Source organism: Taurulus bubalis (genome assembly GCF_910589615.1).
Source record: "Taurulus bubalis genome assembly, chromosome: 7".
Taxonomy (NCBI): domain Eukaryota; kingdom Metazoa; phylum Chordata; class Actinopteri; order Perciformes; family Cottidae; genus Taurulus; species Taurulus bubalis.
This window is the reverse complement of record NC_136595.1, coordinates 27,772,895-27,791,316: the sequence shown is the minus strand read 5'-3', so window position 1 is coordinate 27,791,316 and position 18,422 is coordinate 27,772,895. Positions and strand designations below refer to the sequence as shown.

General features: G+C 46.8%; 1 protein-coding gene across 1 annotated transcript in view; it reads right to left on the bottom strand.

The window, feature by feature from the left end:
- Positions 1–271: 271 nt before the first annotated feature.
- The window catches only part of prdm5 (PR domain containing 5), a gene marked incomplete at both ends in the record, with an annotated part of 37,592 nt that continues 19,441 nt past the window's right edge, over positions 272–18,422 (bottom strand). Inside the window, 2 exons of the mRNA XM_079220637.1 lie at positions 272–436; positions 6,840–6,925. Coding sequence (XP_079076763.1) covers positions 272–436; positions 6,840–6,925 — 251 coding nt within the window. The remainder of the gene's footprint in view (positions 437–6,839; positions 6,926–18,422) is intronic.

Genomic DNA, 18,422 nt, shown 5'->3' with positions numbered 1-18,422 from the left:
CTAAAGAAGAAGCGAGCTGTAAGGTCTTTGGTGTTCTCCAGTGGAGCAGCCAAACAATAACAACATGACGAAGGATTTACAAAAGTACAGCCTATGTTTCTACTATTAAATACTCGCCCCAAATGTTTCCCATATTCTGCACGTATGTATCCTTTAATAGCAACAGCGCTGCTATCGGTCCATCTGTGTGTACAGTACGTAAGGCACGAGGCTGGACCGCTATCTGAGGAATCAGATATGGGTTCCAGCCGGCGGTTCCGTGTAATTGGCTCTAGCTCTCCGTCTCCCCGTGGACGTTCTCCATGTGTACTTTGAGGTAGTCGTTCCTGGTGAACTTCTTGTGGCACAGCTGGCACTCCGCCATGGGCCGGTTGGGGTTGTGCGTGAGCTTGTGTCTGCTGAGCATCTTCTTCAAGCTGAACGACAGGTCGCACACCTGCAAACAAACACACAAACACACAAGGACAACATCATTGTGTTGTCTATGTATCTTCCATAACTCGTCTTCTTTCATTCTAGAGCAAAGAAAACATTTATTTTACTACTTTTATCTGTTCGCGTCGGTAGATTTCTTCTAAATTCACCAAAAGGGGTTTGATCCTCTTTTATACTACTTATTATTCATAAGACATGGAGAACATTTTTCTGTTGACAGTATTTTCTGATACAAAGAGATATTATGAATGTAAAAACCTTTGACTGTAATATGTCGACAAAATGAAACAATCATTTTGAACCTGGCTTTAAGCAACGTTCACATTTCTGTTTTGAAAATTGCCATATATTTAACAGGAAAGGCCTCATTTGCAATAAATAATTGTATTAATGTCCGTCGTCAACTGGGGGAGTCTCAGGATGATGTCTATTCCATCTTCATTCACCTGTATTGCCTCCTCTTTAAGCGAATAGACCTTAAGTCCTGGTCTCGTGGACCAGGTTCTCATCACAGGAAACACCGGAGACACACAGTGATTTAGTAAATCACCAGGCGGAATGCATGCAACTTAACATCCATCATAAATGAGCCATTTTACACGGAGTACAAATGACTCCATCGTCCTCCATCAATCAGCGTAATCCGCCTGCTGCTCTGCAGTCTAGCTGGAGTCTCAGCGAGCGTCCTCTCCATCTGTGAGCGCTTCACCGCCATGAGTCACAGACGGATCACATCTGGGCCGAGAAAGAGATGTGAGCGGAATCCTCTTCTGGTTATGAACACAAACGCAATTTATTTATCGTGTGATCGCTCCAGAAATACAAAAGAAAAAGTCTGTTTCTAATTCTGGGGCAGAGAGTTTCAATGTCGGGAAACTCTCGATTTGTATCGAATGTAAAAAATAAATGAAAAAAGGAGCAAATATAACTTTTAAAGATCCGCAGAACCTAAAAAAAAAAGATTGATTGTTGTGATGAACAATCTGGTCTCAAAATAACGTTACTAGCTCTCCTCCTGTTGGTTTCTTAGTTAGCAGTGCTGCTAACGTTACTAGCTCTCCTCCTGTTGGTTCTCTGTTAGCGGTGCTGCTAACGTTACTAGCTCTCCTCCTGTTGGTTCTCAGTTAGCGGTGCTGCTAACGTTACTAGCTCTCCTCCTGTTGGTTCTCTGTTAGCGGTGCTGCTAACGTTACTAGCTCTCCTCCTGTTGGTTCTCTGTTAGCGGTGCTGCTAACGTTACTAGCTCTCCTCCTGTTGGTTCTTTGTTAGCGGTGCTGCTAACGATACTAGCTCTCCTCCTGTTGGTTCTCTGTTAGCGGTGCTGCTAACGATACTAGCTCTCCTCCTGTTGGTTCTCCGTTAGCGGTGCTGCTAACGTTACTAGCTCTCCTCCTGTTGGTTCTCAGTTAGCGGTGCTGCTAACGTTACTAGCTCTCCTCCTGTTGGTCTAAACACTGATTGGTTGTTTACAAAGTCACATGATCAGAGATCAGAGACTAGAGGAACATCCATGATGTCCTGATCACATGACCTACTGGATCCTGGAGGAGACCACTAGACTGTGAGGGATCCGCTCCAGTGTAAAATCCGAGCGCTGCTTCCAGACTGAAACGGTGATGGCAGCCGCCTCCTCGTCCCAGATGTTACCGGACGCTCCGACAACATTTTTAATGCTGTTATGACAGGAGCTGCTCACACAGGCCCCTCTAGCTTTGTTCTGAAATAAAACAAAAAACCTTCCTGGAACTGTTCGACCCCCTTTTTGTCTCACTCAAAATGAAACGCACATGTTATTTCTTATTATCTTGAGAATTATTAACATGAGAACGTCTCTTCCCCGGCGGAGAGGGAGAGAGAGAGAACCAGATGAGACGCTCTCCGCTGGCGATGAGTCTGAGACGGCGACGCTGGCCCGTCCTCTGCTTTGGAACTTGAGGCGATGCCGCGGATTAAAGGCTTATCGGGGCGTTAGAGCTCAAACCGGGATCCTGAGGATCCAGTCGGGTGACGGATTAGACGCGATAGTTCTGCTTGTCTTTTTGTTTTTTTATGTTCTTCAAAGTATTGAGAGATATTTGGATTCCAGAGTTACGATCTGAAGCTTTTGTGCATGACTGAGTCGCCGTCAGACAAAGACGAAACTGCTCCGCCCTAATAAATAATAGTTTGAGTGTCATCAGGTTTTCAACACGTCAAATATCTGAGCTCCAGTAGAGTCAATATGACTTTGCCTCACTTATGTCTTGGAGTTCATGCATTGGATGAGCTCCTGGACATGTTTACACATTGTTAGCGTCTTCGCCAGGAGATAATGAGATCGTCCGTGTGAGTGAGTGAGAAATGTGTCTCTCTGTGTCTGTCCACGCGCTCAAGACTCACTCACTTTCCATTAAACACTTTTTATTGCTTTTTTACTTACTTTTAGTTGCTTTCGAACTATTTTTAAAAAATAGGCTGAAAGAGTTGGAGGAAGGTTCATCTGGTTGTAGATGCTTTTGACTGAGGATGTGCACCTGTGTGAACTAGGATACGATGACTTGAGTCTTAGTTTAGTTTTTACTCACGCCGTGATCTAAAAATGTTCTGTCACTGTTTCATGTTGTATGTCTGAAACTTTGTTTTAAGGTGCTTCTGCTGTCTTGGCCAGGACACTTTTAAATAAAACTGAAGAAAGCTTGAAAAACACGATGATTCTCAGGCCGGTTCTGCAGTGAGACGGTTCCTCCTTCTTTCTGGGACTTCAAGGTTTCATGGACCCGGTGCTTCACTGGACATACAATATATAGAGCTCAGGTGTGTCATGTCTGTCATCAGGTCTGACGCTTAGTCCTTAAAGGACTCCGTTGACATTCCTGTTGTTCTCAGAGCACCACTCTGCACCTGCCCCTTTTAACTCTGAAAACATCTGGTCCAAAAGAAAAGAACTCCATCTTCTAAATTGGGTTCGAAAAGTTTGTTTTGCATTTTTCAGAATTTCTTTTCGTTAAACCGGCGCATTGAAAAAATAAAGTTTCTCCCAGCATCCTCTGCTCCCTCCTCCTGGTCTCTGAGAATCATTATTACTGCTGAGTATTATAAGCAGAGGGGAAATTTCTCCCTCTGATCCTCTCAATGTGTTTACGTGAGATCGGCCCACTCGGCCCCCTCCAGAGGAGCGAGATCCCTATCTGAGCCCCACACACACACACACATCTGGCCTCGTGCCATCACACACACACACACACACACACACACACACACACACACGCATACGGGCCAACGCGTGCGAGCTGCTGGATACTCACGTCGCATTGGAAAGGCTTCTCTCCCGTGTGCGTCCTCATGTGCTCGTCCAGCCCTCGTTTCTGGCTGAAGGCTTTGTTGCACTCGCTGCATTTATACGGCTTCTCCTGCACAAACACACACAAACACACACCGGCGTTTAAGGGAGGCAGCGGGAGAATGCATAAAAACAATGCTATATAACACACACACACACACACACACACACCTTCCTCCCCTTTGCTTCACATATGGACAGAACCCTGCAGGAGGATTTGAGTCCATTACATCGCACGGCGGGTTAATGACACACACATGTGCGCGTGAGAAAACACGCACAGCACAGGAGGAAGACGTGGAAACGCATCGCACGCCCTCTCACTTTCACGCTCCCCGTGAGTTCATGGAGATATGAAATGCCCCTGCAAGCAGGGAGGAAATGACCGGCGAAAACACACACGGGTTCCTCACCAGAGGAAAGGAAAACTCTCCTTTGAACGCGTCTCAGAGCGCAGAATCACACTCCTCTGCCTCCACACCTCATCAGTTCACCAAGGAACATTTCCTCTCAGTCAGTCAGAGTGTGTGTGTGTGTGTGTGTGTGTGTGTGTTGGCCCTGATGAGGAGGCGTGTCTGAGGCGGTGACACCTCGAAGGCTCGGAGGAGAAGCGAGGAGATAGGCGGCGCGGGTTCGGTTCCCACCGCCGCTCTCTGGGAGGCCCGCTGATAGCGAGAAAGGCTCGACGCCCTGTTTTGGGGCTTAGTTGTCACGGGAACGGGGTGAATGCAGGAAGTGAGGGTCCTGGGAAAAGAGGCTGCTATCGTGTGGGCGGGGCCAAGGAGCGCCCCGCGACACGGGACACAAAGGGAGGTAAAGATCAGGTTCACTGCGTGCGGGGCTTTAAGGGACGCAACTGTTTGTTGCGTACAAAAGGCGGGAGCGCGTGTGTGTGAGTGTGTGTGTGTGTGTGTGTGTGTGTGTGTGTGTGTGTGTGTGTGTGTGAGTGTGTGTGTGTGTGTGTGTGTGTGTGTGTGTGTGTGTGTGTGCGCGCGCGTGTGTGTGTGCGCGTGTGTGTGTGTGTGTGTGTGTGTGTGTGTGTGTGTGTGTGAGGAAATCCACTCTGTGATTTGATGCAACATTTCCACTTGAATCCTTCAGCAGGATTCTTCCTCCATGAGGCGTGGAAAGAAGAAACTATGGAGGGGTCAGGAGAGTTCAGGCGGTCAGGAAACACATGGATGGACTTAGGTGACTGGGTGGCGTACCCAGAATGCATCACTCTGACCCCGGTAACATCGAACATCTGTACCTGCCGACCTTCCCTCTCCAGCAGCTGTTGAGCAGCCTGACCTTTGACCTCGACCTTTTCCTTCTCCATCTGACCGCCGTCGGCGATGAGCGCATCTTTCAACGCGAAGCCGGGTTTTTGTTTATGTGTGGCGTCTCGTGTGGCGTCTCGTGTGGCGTCTCGTGTGGCGTCTCGTGTGGCGTCTCGTGTGGCGCGTCGTGTGGCGTCTCGTGTGGCGTCTCGTGTGGCGTCTCGTGTGGCGTCTCGTGTGGCGTCTCGTGTTGCGTCTCGTGTGGCGTCTTGTGTGGCGTCTCGTGTGGCGTCTCGTGTGGCGTCTCGTGTTGCGTCTCGTGTGGCGTCTCGTGTGGCGTCTCGTGTGGCGTCTCGTGTGGCGTCTCGTGTTGCGTCTCGTGTGGCGTCTCGTGTGGCGTCTCGTGTGGCGTCTCGTGTGGCGTCTCGTGTGGCGTCTCGTGTGGCGTCTCGTGTGGCGTCTCGTGTGGCGTCTCGTGTTGCGTCTCGTGTGGCGTCTCGTGTGGCGTCTCGTGTGGCGTCTCGTGTGGCGTCTCGTGTGGCGTCTCGTGTCGCGTCTCGTGTGGCGTCTCGTGTGGCGTCTCGTGTGGCGTCTCGTGTCGCGTCTCGTGTGGCGTCTCGTGTGGCGTCTCGTGTGGCGTCTCGTGTGGCGTCTCGTGTGGCGTCTCGTGTGGCGCGTCGTGTGGCGCGTCGTGTGGCGTCTCGTGTGGCGCGTCGGCTTCAGGGAGCCGCTGGAAACCAACAAAAGAACGCTGTCCACAATAAATACAGTTTTCTGTATTATATACAGTGAAAAGATCATGTTCTTCCACAATAAAATGTGCCTTTTAATGTGAAGGCAGTGGCACGTTAGCGGTTAGCTCACGCTAGCTAGCTTATCCTTTATGTGCAGGACCACAACCTCGGTTTGAAAGGACAAACTGAAGATGAGCTACTGAGGGATTTACGGAGCTGGAAATCCATTAATCTTTGTCTAGTCGGAGAGGCTTACTGCTAAATTACTGCATCTTCATCCTCATCCTCATCATTACACCCCCCCCCCAAGCAGCTGGGTTAAATGGATTAGAAGGCGTTTTTTTTCACGCGTTTTAGACGCAACATGTAAACTAGGCTGCAGCTTCAAATTAAAAGCATTTAACTAGTGAAAAAGTCAACTTTTATTGTGAAGTAATCACAGGAAACACGATGTGTTTGTCGGTGAGTTTGACACTGACCGCTATCCTTCACCAAAAAGGTGTCTCAAACCAGGAAAAAGCTCATTTTCTTTTCAGAATATAATGTATATATATATATATTACATATATCAAGCTAGTGCCAAAGTGACACTCGCTTCGCTCCCCAGCGACGCCCCCGGGCTCCAGAGCGCCGTGAGCTAAGGCAGAACCCGGGGAGAACGTTAGCGACCGAGCCATCAGTCGCTTTCATCAGCGGCTCGCTAGAGAAATGAAACCCGTCATCAGCCGGCTCTCTGGACAGCGTTAACGGAGGACGGGGGCTCGAGCCCGACGGGAGGCGACGGGACGGGAGAACCCAGGGTGGAAATGTAGGATGAAGCGCGACGCGGGCAGCAAAGAGAACGTGGACGGCGTCCAGTGAGGAAAATGATTGTTCCTTCACGTTCTGGTGTCGGGACAGAGCACTAAGGGTCTCCTACGTCTGTCCGGCTGGGACTTCAAGGGACCTCAACAACAACAAATGTACAAAGCAAACACATCCCAACCTCAACATAGTACACTTCTGCTTCACTGTGCTGTGAAATGAGTCAAGTTGCATGAAGTCAAACACAGGACACACAGAAAGATCAAAAGCTTTGAGGGAACTCACTCGAGTGTGTGTGCGGATGTGCATCTTCAGGCCGTCGTTCTTGCTGAAGGCTTTGTCGCAGTAGGGGCACTGGTACGGCCGCTCACCTGCAGGAACAAGAGGCTCGTTTACTTAGTTACCTTCACTTCTTCACACCTGTGTTTTCTGTTCTGCACTTTGAGACGGACGGGAAGTGGTCGACGTCGTCGTGACGTCACATTGGTTTGTGGACTCGAGTTTTTGGATTACGGCCGTCGCCATCTTGTTTTTGTGCAACCAGTGAACAGGAAGTGACCGTATTTGGACTGAGGTGGAGGGAAGGAGAGACGCCGTATACCGTAAAAGTCGGGTTACAGGAAAGGGGCTGGTCCCGCTACCTTCGGTGGTTGTCGGGGAGCTAGTGGAGGTTAGCGGAGGTTAGCGGAGAGCTAGCGGAAGTTAGCGGGGGAACTAGCATGAGCGCCAGCTGGCTACAGCGGGGAGCAAACAGGGACACTGAGTCCTGCTTTACGGTCTGTTTGACGTCTGCTATTACCGAGGATTCAGAGTTCTGGCAGCGCGCCACGTCGTCATCAGTGCTAGTTAGCGTGCTAGGCGTCTCAGTGTGTAAAAAAGCACATTCAAACATTTAATTTGCGCCATAACAAGACAAAAACCGACGGGAGGGCGAGTCCAAAAGTCCAGGTGACGCCAGGTGAGTGACGCCTCTGCTCCTCCGCGTCCGTCTGGAAGGAGATATCTTTCACTCGTACCCTGATGCACGCCGACTTTCCACCGCAGAGCTAAGAGACTCAAAGAGCTTCCATTAGCTGCGCTGCACGGCTCGCTATCGGAGCCCCGGCAAGCCAACAGTCTTGCGGGGAGCAGATCAGAAGGGTATGTGGTCGAACCCCGGTCGGCTCAGAAGCAGTCGGGGGCCAAAACCTCCTCCAGATCTTATCTGTGAGCGCCACGCCGATGACGGCGGAGGGGAAGTGACAGGCTGTCAGTCAAACGGGGGGCCGCGAACACATGGGTCCGGTTACCGAGCGCCGATCCACCGGCGGATAGCGAGCGCAGAGCTGATTACCGATCTGTAGGAGGCACGTGAGGCCGGGCGGGGAACCGCACCAGATTAAAAAGACCCAGACGCGGAGATTCTGGGTTCAATGATTTGCTTCATTTGTGTCATGCATCAGGAACAGAGGACGAAGTAAAGCTGTGGAGTCCCTCAGGATGGAAGAAATGACTCTGAAGTCATACTGTAGCAGGGTTCATGCACATTCTGATCAATGCTTTTCCATGACTTTAAACCAAATGTCCATGAGCAAACATCTGGGTGTAAACAGTAAAAAGTGAGTAAATGTAGTATTTAAACTAACAATGAGAACACAAAGCATACAGTAAACCTTAAATGACTCAAATGAATGAGACAATAGTTTGATTAAAAGAATAAACATTTATATAGATGCCTGTATGTATGCCTGCTTATATTTTGAGTCTTTCTTTTAAAAGCATATTAATTATTTCAAACTCAGCGTAAATGAACGTCATGAACACATGAATATAACACATTTACATGAACACATGAATATAACACATTTACATGACTTTTACTTTTTTTCAAGGACTTTTCCAGGCCTGGACATAACCATTTTAAAATTTCATGACTGTTCCAGGTTTTCCGTGACCGTAAGAACCCTGTATATATATATATATATTTATTTAAAGATGCCTGAAGTGCACACGCTGCAATCTGGTGACGCGCTGCTGACAATGAGACACCTGCAGACACATTCCTGCATTTCTAATCTGCTTCTTCTCTCTTTTAATAAGTGCTGCACGGGCGAGCGAGTGGGTTTTATTGATGGGGGAGATGTTCTGCCGCTTTAAATAATAAGGTTAATTAGCTTTGTTTCCTTGGGACTCGACATGCAAAGATGCTCATTAAATCAGGAAGTCCGTGGAGGGTTTATGAGTAATATCGTCTCCCACTGTGCTGAAGGAACATTCTCCTCAGTCAGTAGTTTATATTTTATTATATTTTAATATTAAAATAAAAGTCCACGAGGGTTTTGTTCTGTCCACAGACTGTAGAGAGGAAGTGGGCGTAGTCATGGTGACGTCACCCGTTGGTTTGTGGACCGACTTTTTGAAGCCTCGAGTTCTGCGATTTTGCCGTCGCCATCTTGGATTACAGCCGACGCCATGTTGATTTTTTTTGCAACCAATAAACAGGAAGTGACCATATATGGACTGAGGAGGAGTGACACAACTTTTACACATGAAGCATAGACTTCTATAAAACCAGAGGAGTCACCCCCTGGTGGTCAGGAGAGAGAATGCAGCTTTAACACATGAAGCATAGACTTCTATACAACCAGATGATTCGCCCCCTGGTGGTCAAGAGAGAATGCAGCTTTAACACATGAAGCATAGACTTCTATACAACCAGAGGAGTCGCCCCTGGTGGTCGGGAGAGAGAATGCAGCTTTAACACATGAAGCATAGACTTCTATACAGCCAGAGGAGTCGCCCCTGGTGGTCGGGAGAGAGAATGCAGCTTTAACACATGAAGCATAGACTTCTATACAACCAGTGGAGTCGCCCCTGGTGGTCAGGAGAGAGAATGCAGCTTTAACACATGAAGCATAGACTTCTATACAACCAGAGGAGTCGCCCCTGGTGGTCAGGAGAGAGAATGCAGCTTTAACACATGAAGCATAGACTTCTATACAACCAGTGGAGTCGCCCCTGGTGGTCAGGAGAGAGAATGCAGCTTTAACACATGAAGCATAGACTTCTATACAACCAGAGTAGTCGCCCCTGGTGGTCAGGAGAGAGAATGCAGCTTTAACACATGAAGCATAGACTTCTATACAACCAGAGGAGTCGCCCCTGGTGGTCAGGAGAGAGAATGCAGCTTTAACACATGTTTACAATGTTTACTGAGGGAATAAATCAAGAGAGAAGGCCTCCAGCTTTACAAATGTATGTTAATTCAATTTGGCATTGTCACAGAACTACAATGGTTATATTTAGTCAGATCATAACCCACAAAGTGTTTTGAAAGAGAACCCCTGACAGCTGTCACGTAGCAGACACATAAGCCGGGGGTTTGAACCCCCCACAAGAGCGCCGTGTGCGGCACAAAGTGATAAAATGTGTAACCTCCCGTCGGCGTGGAAAGGGTTAACTCAAGTTGACTGATGACGACACGCCCTGAAACGTGTGCTGAGGGCAGCTGGGGGTTCCTGTCCTAAAGAAGGAGGCCTCTTGTTGACAAACAGGAAGAACCTGAAACCCAGATGTGTTTTTTGGGGAAGAGGAGAGCGAGTCCGGCTCTGGTGTAGCATGTGTGGTGTCGGGTTCAGGCCTCGGGGTCCTGGGGGGCATTAGCCTGCTAATTGCACCGCGGCACGGCGTGAGAGGAATCAAAACCAACTCACCTGCCGAACACACGACGCCTGGAAAAGATGCATTCAAGAGACGCTTCTATCTTTCATTGATTGTGGGAATTATGGAAGTACGATTCTAGAGAGTGAAGCGTCACGTTTCTACTCAACGCGCCGCTTTATCCTCCTCACCACCAGGGGGCGATCACACAGAGAACTGAGAGGAATGAAGAAGACAACGAGTGTAACTCAGAGATATGAACTCAGACTGAAGGAGTAACCACTAAACTCCTTAAACCAACATCCTCTACAGAGGAGGATTTCATTTGGCTGATAAATATGAACTCACATGGAGATTTGGAACACTTCCTGTTTATAAAGACGCTAAAAAGTAAATCCTCACACGTGTAAATACGGCGTGTCAGGCTGTTTTCAGCCTCTCAAATGAGAGGATTTCCTGCTTTTCTCTCTTGCATATCATATTCAACTGAATATCTTTCTGTTTTAGACAAAACGAGACTTCACTTTGGACATTTTTCACCATCTGCTGACATTTTAAAAGCCAAACGATTGACGCATTAATCTAGAGAATAATCCACGACGAATCGCTAGTTGCCGCTCTGCTTTCACCGGGTTCAACCTGCCGCGGCTGCAACGAGAGCGACTCCGCCCTTCAGCGGCCGAACAGGAAGTCAGCGGAACGCCGTCGGCCCCCGAAGTGGAGACATTGTTGCAGACGGGTCCGTCCTCGCCGTGTGAGCGACCCGGTAACGAGAGACCCTCCACTTACTCCCCAGATTGTTTGGGGATTACGAGGGGTGGCTGCGGCTCGGAGCCGGGGCTTTATGGTAACTGATTTAGCATGTGCTGAAACGGGACCCCGTCTCTTTGACCCCGGGCGCCGCCCCTCCCTCGCGGCCCCCCGCCGCGGCCCTCACACTCCTCGGCCGCTAATCGATCCGTTTGGCACCCCTCGTGTGTCGTATGTGTGTGCGTACGCGTCTGGTTAGCAGATGCTCCGCGGGCCTTTTGGTGGTTTACTTGTGGGGTGGTTTTTTTACCCCGCTGCCCGCTGGTGATAGCTATGAAAGGCAGTTTCCTCTACAAAAAAATAAGGAAAAAAGTCAAAATTATGAAATAAAAAGTCATAATCATGAGATAGTAAGTGTGCATGCGCTTCAGTGACAGGTCTCTTCATCCCTCGTCGGTTTAACCTGCAAACTATATAATAGCATTGCTAATGTAGCTGCTGCACTTTTTAGCTCATAATCTCGACTTTATTATCTCTTAATTTCAACATTATTATCTCATAATTATGACTTTTTATCTCATAATGACTTTATATCTTATATGACTTTATCTCATAATGACTTTATATCTCATCATTTCGACATTATTGTCTTATAATGACTTTATCTCATAATAATGACTTTATTATCTCTTAATTTCAACATTATTATCTCATAATTATGACTTTTTATCTCATAATGACTTTATATCTCATAATTTCGACATTATTGTCTCATAATGACTTTATTATCTCATAATTATGACTTTTTATTTCGACATTACTTTTTATCTCATCATTTCGACTTTAACTTTTTGTGTGCGGAAACGGGCTTCCGTGTTCATCAGAGTGCTTTGTAGCTCCGGGCTCCGGGATGAAAGACATTATCGGCGTCCGTCACATACTAATTCCCCGGCCTCCTCCAGCCCGGCGGCCCCGCTCCGCCCCGCTCCGCCACACGGCGGCCTCGGTGGGGGTTCCGCCCGCGGTAACGCGATATCGGCGTGTCGGGAGAGACGCGCCTTTGAAGCGCCCCGACAGCTTTTACACTTGACCTCGCCCATCAGCGCCGGGGTCCCGGCAGAGTTCTCCACTTCCTCAAAACAACCGTCCGCCGGGAACGTATCCGACCGGACTCGACCCGCCGCACATGAAGCGGATCCGAACCCCCGACACGCGTCTCAATCCGCATTAAAAGAGCCGCGGACGGCGGTCTGGAGGCGCGCTCCGTCACGGGGGGTCAGGGCGAGGAGCGCGGTCATGCCTGTTACCATGACCACCGCCCGGACAAACAAACCCTCAGAAACCCATCACAGGTTCAGTGATTCCAGAGAACGACCAGATGTCCATCTGAGGGACTTTAAAAAACATGCCGAAGCGACGGCTAACCAAACAAAAGACACCAGGATCAAGAGCATTAGTCCTCCGTCCCGCGCCAGAGGCCTTCATGTGGGACGCTTTAAATAAATAGAGATTTTATTGTATGTCGTTTGATACGAAGTCTGTTTTCACTGAGAAACCCACGATCACACAGAACATCCGCTGTGTGACGGTCGTTCTCTGTAAAACACACGCACAACTGTTGTTGTTGGTGTTCGATGGAAATGTACAATTAACTGAGTTCTGAGGCTTCTGGGTTACGGGTTAGTTAGCGCTCGTTTGGGGAGCGTTCCCATCTGGATTACTTGGCTCCCGGGAATCGCTGCCTACCGCATTATTTGGGGGGCGTGTACCATTTCGTTGCGCGTTGGCCAATCAGAACGTTTGCCCGTTTGTTTCGGCTCAGGAAGCTGCAGGGAAGTGAAGAGTTGGTTTGTGACGTTAGTACATCCTGCTGCTGCTGCAGGTTTATTTAAACGGCATTCATATTTAACGTCACGTCTTCAAATTCTACCTGATTGTAGCTGATTTCATAATAAAAGTGTCCGAGAGCTGACTTCAAAATAAAAGTGTCCGAGGGCTGCCTTCAAAATAAAAGTGGCCGAGAGCTGACTTCAAAATAAAAGTGTCCGAGGGCTGCCTTCAAAAGAAAAGTTCTCTTAATTCAGATTAGTTCACTAGAATTATCCAATTGGTGTGATTATAGACATTAAAGGGTGAAATCAGACAGTTTTTTTTTTATTTGATAGAAAATAGCTAAATACATATTTCAGAGATATTATTTGAAGCCCTATCTTCAAGCTGATCTTCTGTATGTATGATACCATCTCCACCGCTGTGCATTTTTGCAATCAGCTTTTTCTGTAAAAAAAACACAACAAAAAACACATTTGCTGACATTTTCTCATCCAACTCAAGAAGTCTGTTTGTCTTCGCTGCTCAGCTTTTGTTCTCGCTGACCTTCAATTCTACCTCAAGTTCAACTCGCCTCGCTTTTATCTGCCATGCACACATTTGCGATGCGTTACTGTGTGGGTTTGGGTTTGTATTGTGAGTTCTTTCTTGTGAACTTGTGTTCTCGCTCCGTACTGTTTGCTATTGTCTTCTCGTGATGAAGGACTTCAGATGTTACGTTAGCTCTTCAGATGTTACGCTACGTTAGCTCTTCAGATGTTACGTTAGCTCAGATGTTACGTTAGCTCTTCAGATGTTACGTAAGCTCTTCAGATGTTACGCTACGTTAGCTCTTCAGATGTTACGTTAGCTCAGATGTTACGTTAGCTCTTCAGATGTTACGTTAGCTCAGATGTTACGTTAGCTCTTCAGATGCTACATTAGCTCAGATGTTACGTTAGCTCAGATGTTACGTTAGCTCTACAGATGTTACGTTAGATCTTCAGATGTTACGTTAGCTCTTTAGATGTTACGTTAGCTCTTTAGATGTTACGTTAGAGACGAGCTGAGATCTGGTGCGTCGCATCGAGTGGTGACACTTATGTTGTGAACCGTACATGTTTGCATTTAAATCAAATACAAATAATACGTCCGGTTGTGTAATTATCCAAATGTTTGGACGGCAATGATTTACTGATGTTAAAATGCCTCATGTTGTGCACACGCTTTTAGTTCAGTCAGTCAGATCAACGTCACTGGAGTCCAGAATATAAACCGACGTCTCACTGTGTGTTATATTGCTGGAGAACTTTTACTCCGACCACAAATAGTCATTTTACAAGTTGAATCATTAAAAATCGAATTAAAAAAACATCTCAGTGATGACAGGAAGTGAAAAACTAGATTGCTGGAGTGGTATTGTTTAAAAAACGATGATGTCAGTACCAATACCAGAACCCTTAAAGTGATACCGATACCAGTGGAGTACTTCATGTGGTACCCATTGTGTGAACAGGAAGCTGTGTGTAGTACTAAGTAGTTGCATTGCCTAAAAAAACTCCATATTAATGTAGCAAAATTGAGCCGTGTTGCTGACTTCTGTAAGAAAAAAGCGACAAAAAGAGGACTAGCTTCTGGCAAGACGTTGTATCGGCTGCATTGTATAAACAGCTTTAACGCAACATTGTGTCACATCTTTCCTCATTATCGCTTCTTCAAATTATTCCGATCCCATATGTTTTTGTTTGTAGAAATAAACGCTACAACCCTGTGAAGATTGATGCCGTCCTCGTGTTGCTTCTCTCTCGTTAATTCCACACATGGCGGCGTGAACGCACAGCTGTGGAGAGTTGGCACGCTGCTTTTTGTTTCGGCTGGTTAAACCTACACATCTTTTAATCGTCGGCGACGATGACGACGACGATCATGTGCGAACCCCCTGGAGACCCCGGGCGGCCCGAGCATGTGGAAACAGTCTCGAGCGCTGAAGCTCCAATCGTAATAGAACACAAACACTAAATTGCTTTTTTAAGGGCTGGAACTGCGACACACCGGCGTGTTGGCGACGCGGCTCATGGGGTTTAGGCCGTGCCCACACATGACATGTCCAATGATGTCAAGTGTGACACCGAGAGGCTCTGGGTTCTCTCAACGTTTCCCTTGGCACAAATAATGTTCATAACCCCACTCCGGTTATTCACCACATCGTGGCAGACGTGGAGGGAAAACCTCCTCCCGCTGAGGAGAAGGACACACACACACACACACACACACACACACACACACACACACACACACACACACACACAGCGTGGGCCAAGAAGAAGAAACCATCCGTCATGACGACGGAGTTCCACGACGTCTTCCGTGTCCCGGTCCAACTTTTTGACGGATCATTTTATGGCTCGTCTGTGATGTCATGGCAGCTCTCCGAGGAGACGCCTGCCTCCTCGGCACTGCAACTGGTTTGTTTGTTCTGACCCAGTTACATTCAAACCAGAGCCAAGACAAACATACAGCACAAGTATTACAGCTACTTAACACTCTCAAGTAGATTTTTTCTGAAGATTCTCTTTGATCCATGTCTCTCTTTACCCAATTCTCCCATAATGCTTGATGGTTGCAAAACAATGCTATTGACACTGTTAAAGCTGCATTCTCTCTCCTGACCACCAGGGGACGACTCCTATGGTTGTATAGAAGTATATGCTTCATGTGTGAAAGCTGCATTCTCTCTCCTGGCCACCAGGGGGTGACTCCTCTGGTTGTATAGAAGTCTATTTAAATGACTCTACTTCTTGATTTATTCCCTCAGTAAACTCTGTTGCACTAAGCTCCACCTTCTTGTGTCACTTCTGGTTGCAAAAAAACAAGATGGTGACGTCTAAAAACCAAGATGGTGACGGTGAAAAAAACAAAACCAAGAAGGTCACGGTCAAAATCCAAGATGGCGGCGGTCAAAAAAAAAAAAGATGGCGACGATCAAAAGACAAAAAGCAAGATGGCGACGGTCAAAAGACAAAAACCAAGATGGCGACGGTCAAGAGAAAAAAAGCAAGATGGCGACGGTCAAGAGAAAAGAACAAGATGTTGACGGTCAAAAGACAAAAAGCGAGATGGCGACGGTCAAGAGAAAAAAACAACATAGCGACGGTCAAAAGACAAAAAGCAAGATGGTGACGGTTAAGAGAAAAAAACAAGATGGCGACGGTCAAAAGACAAAAACCAAGATGGCGACGGTCAAGAGAAAAAAACAACATAGCGACGGTCAAAAGACAAAAAGCAAGATGGTGACGGTTAAGAGAAAAAAACAAGATGGCGACGGTCAAAAGACAAAAAGCAAGATGGCGACGGTCAAAAGACAAAAAGCAAGATGGCGACGGTCAAGAGAAAAAAACAAGATGGCGACGGTCAAAAGACAAAAAGCGAGATGGCAACGGTCAAAAGACAAAAAGCAAGATGGCGACGGTCAGAAGACACAAACCAAGATGGCGACGGTCAAAAGGCTGAACTCAAGGTTTGGAGCAAGCGGTCCACAAACCAGCAGGTGAGTCACGATGACTTCGTCCACTTCTCTCCGTCTGTGGGTTTTACAACATGTCACAGCGCTGCAACTACAACCAGCCGCCACGTCCTTCCTGTCGCCTACAAGTGCTAAACGTTCTTCGGCCTTCCTCCAGACCGAGTACCGACATGTTTCACTTCTGCGGATATTCACAGCAACCAAATCGAAGCAATAATACACCAAATAAAAGCCTGACAATGAAGCGTATATATATATATATACATATATATTTATATATATATATGTATATATATATACGCTAAAATGAGGATAAATGAAGCGTTTTTCAGTGAAGAAGAAGTGACTCGTCTTCACAGCAGGGGGAGTTGAGCCTGTTTGGTGGTCAAACCCCCGAGGAGGCGGCACAAAGCCCTCTGTGTCCAGCAGGTAAATAATCAATGCTGACTGGTTCCTGTGAAGCAGGAAGACAAACAAGATGGAGCTTTCCTGCCTGCCGTCTGGACTTACAGGCTCTGTGCCGTCTTTAAGAGATCAGACAGAGGAAACTGGTTAAAGTTTTACATTAACGCGGCTTGTTTTTATGATTTACCCGTTCTACATTTATCACTCTCCGCCGTGTGAGACGGTCGGGGTCGTCGCTCAGGGAACGACTCACTTTTTATTTTTTCCTGTCGCACACAAACAACAAAACAAGCTCCCAGCCTATAGAGCCAGGGGACAGATTTACAGCCAGTCGGGGTCAGAGGTCGTCCGGCTGGATGCTTTCTTGGAGTGCTCTTTTCTCTCTTTACTCCTTTCTTTCTTTGAGGTGTTCCCACCCCTCCCCCAGCATTCCTCCCTTCTGTTTATTCTATATAAATACAATCAGACTGGGCTAACTGGCCCACACTGGGATGCATTCTCTCTCTCTCTGGTTTGTCCTTCACACATGTAGGAAAGCACACACGCACACAAAGCAGGCTGTTGACAGAGTGTGGTCGGACCACCGTCACACACACACACACACACACACACACACACATTTGGACACACTAATCTTGTCGACACCTGACAGGAAACGCGGATGATTTAAGTGTCGCACGGACTCGGATGAAGAGACTTAAACACAGAACTTAATCTCGTTGCTCATTTCAGGCTCTAATCCCGTCTGTGTGTTGAGATTATGGAGTTTTTTTATTTAAAAAAAGATAAATCAACTCACACGGGACCACTTTGGGCTTTTTGTTCCGTCATGATACTCCTCTGAGTTGAGGGTTTAATTACTAACTGATTCCTGAATATAATAATATGATATAATGTGAATTCACAAAGGCAAAAGGTCACGTGTATTCATGCTCAATTTGCACTAATAAGCACTTCATTTTTCTGTATTTTCATTGTCTTTTAAAAACAACAAATTCTAGTTACACATAAATAATCGTACACCAAATAACAGTCAAAATTGTGTTTTATGTGATTTTTTTTTCCTTGGTCTGAAACAAAAAGCCATTAATTTTCTTCCTGTGTGATTAATTCCCACATTAATATATTTTTGGAACCGTTGTTGTCGTGAATATTACGCAGCAAAAAGAGCCATCTTCTGTTTTTCACATTTACGGCACTTAGTAGAAATATCAATGTTCTTTTGAAGAAGAATTATACATTACATACAATTTTTTTTATAGATGTTAGGAAGGTAAGAGTCTTGATTTTTTTTTCCAACCCCTACTGATTGAATAATTAGGGGCTCAATGTGTGGCCAGAATGTTTTATGTTTAATTTTTGCTTAAATGTTTTGACCGTTAAATTATGTATTTCATCATAAATAAACAACAACGGGACGATGAGGAGAGAAAGAGATGAAGTTCAGTAGGAGAGGAATCGAGGGAGATTTTAGAGTCCAAGTGTGTGTGTGTGTGTGTGTGTGTGTGTGTGTGTGTGTGTGGCTGTGCCAGGTCTCTGCACCAGTCTGTTGGTAAGGAAACACACAGGAATGTGTGGCTTTCCAGTTTAAGGCAGTTTAATGAACATCCAGCGCTCTATGAGTGAAGACTGGAGCGATCCAGCGCCGTGAAATAAACTGCAATAAATAAATAGTCCACTTTTATTTGCTTCAATCACCTGAAACCCGCCGGCGTCGATGATATTTAAACTTGTATCCTTTG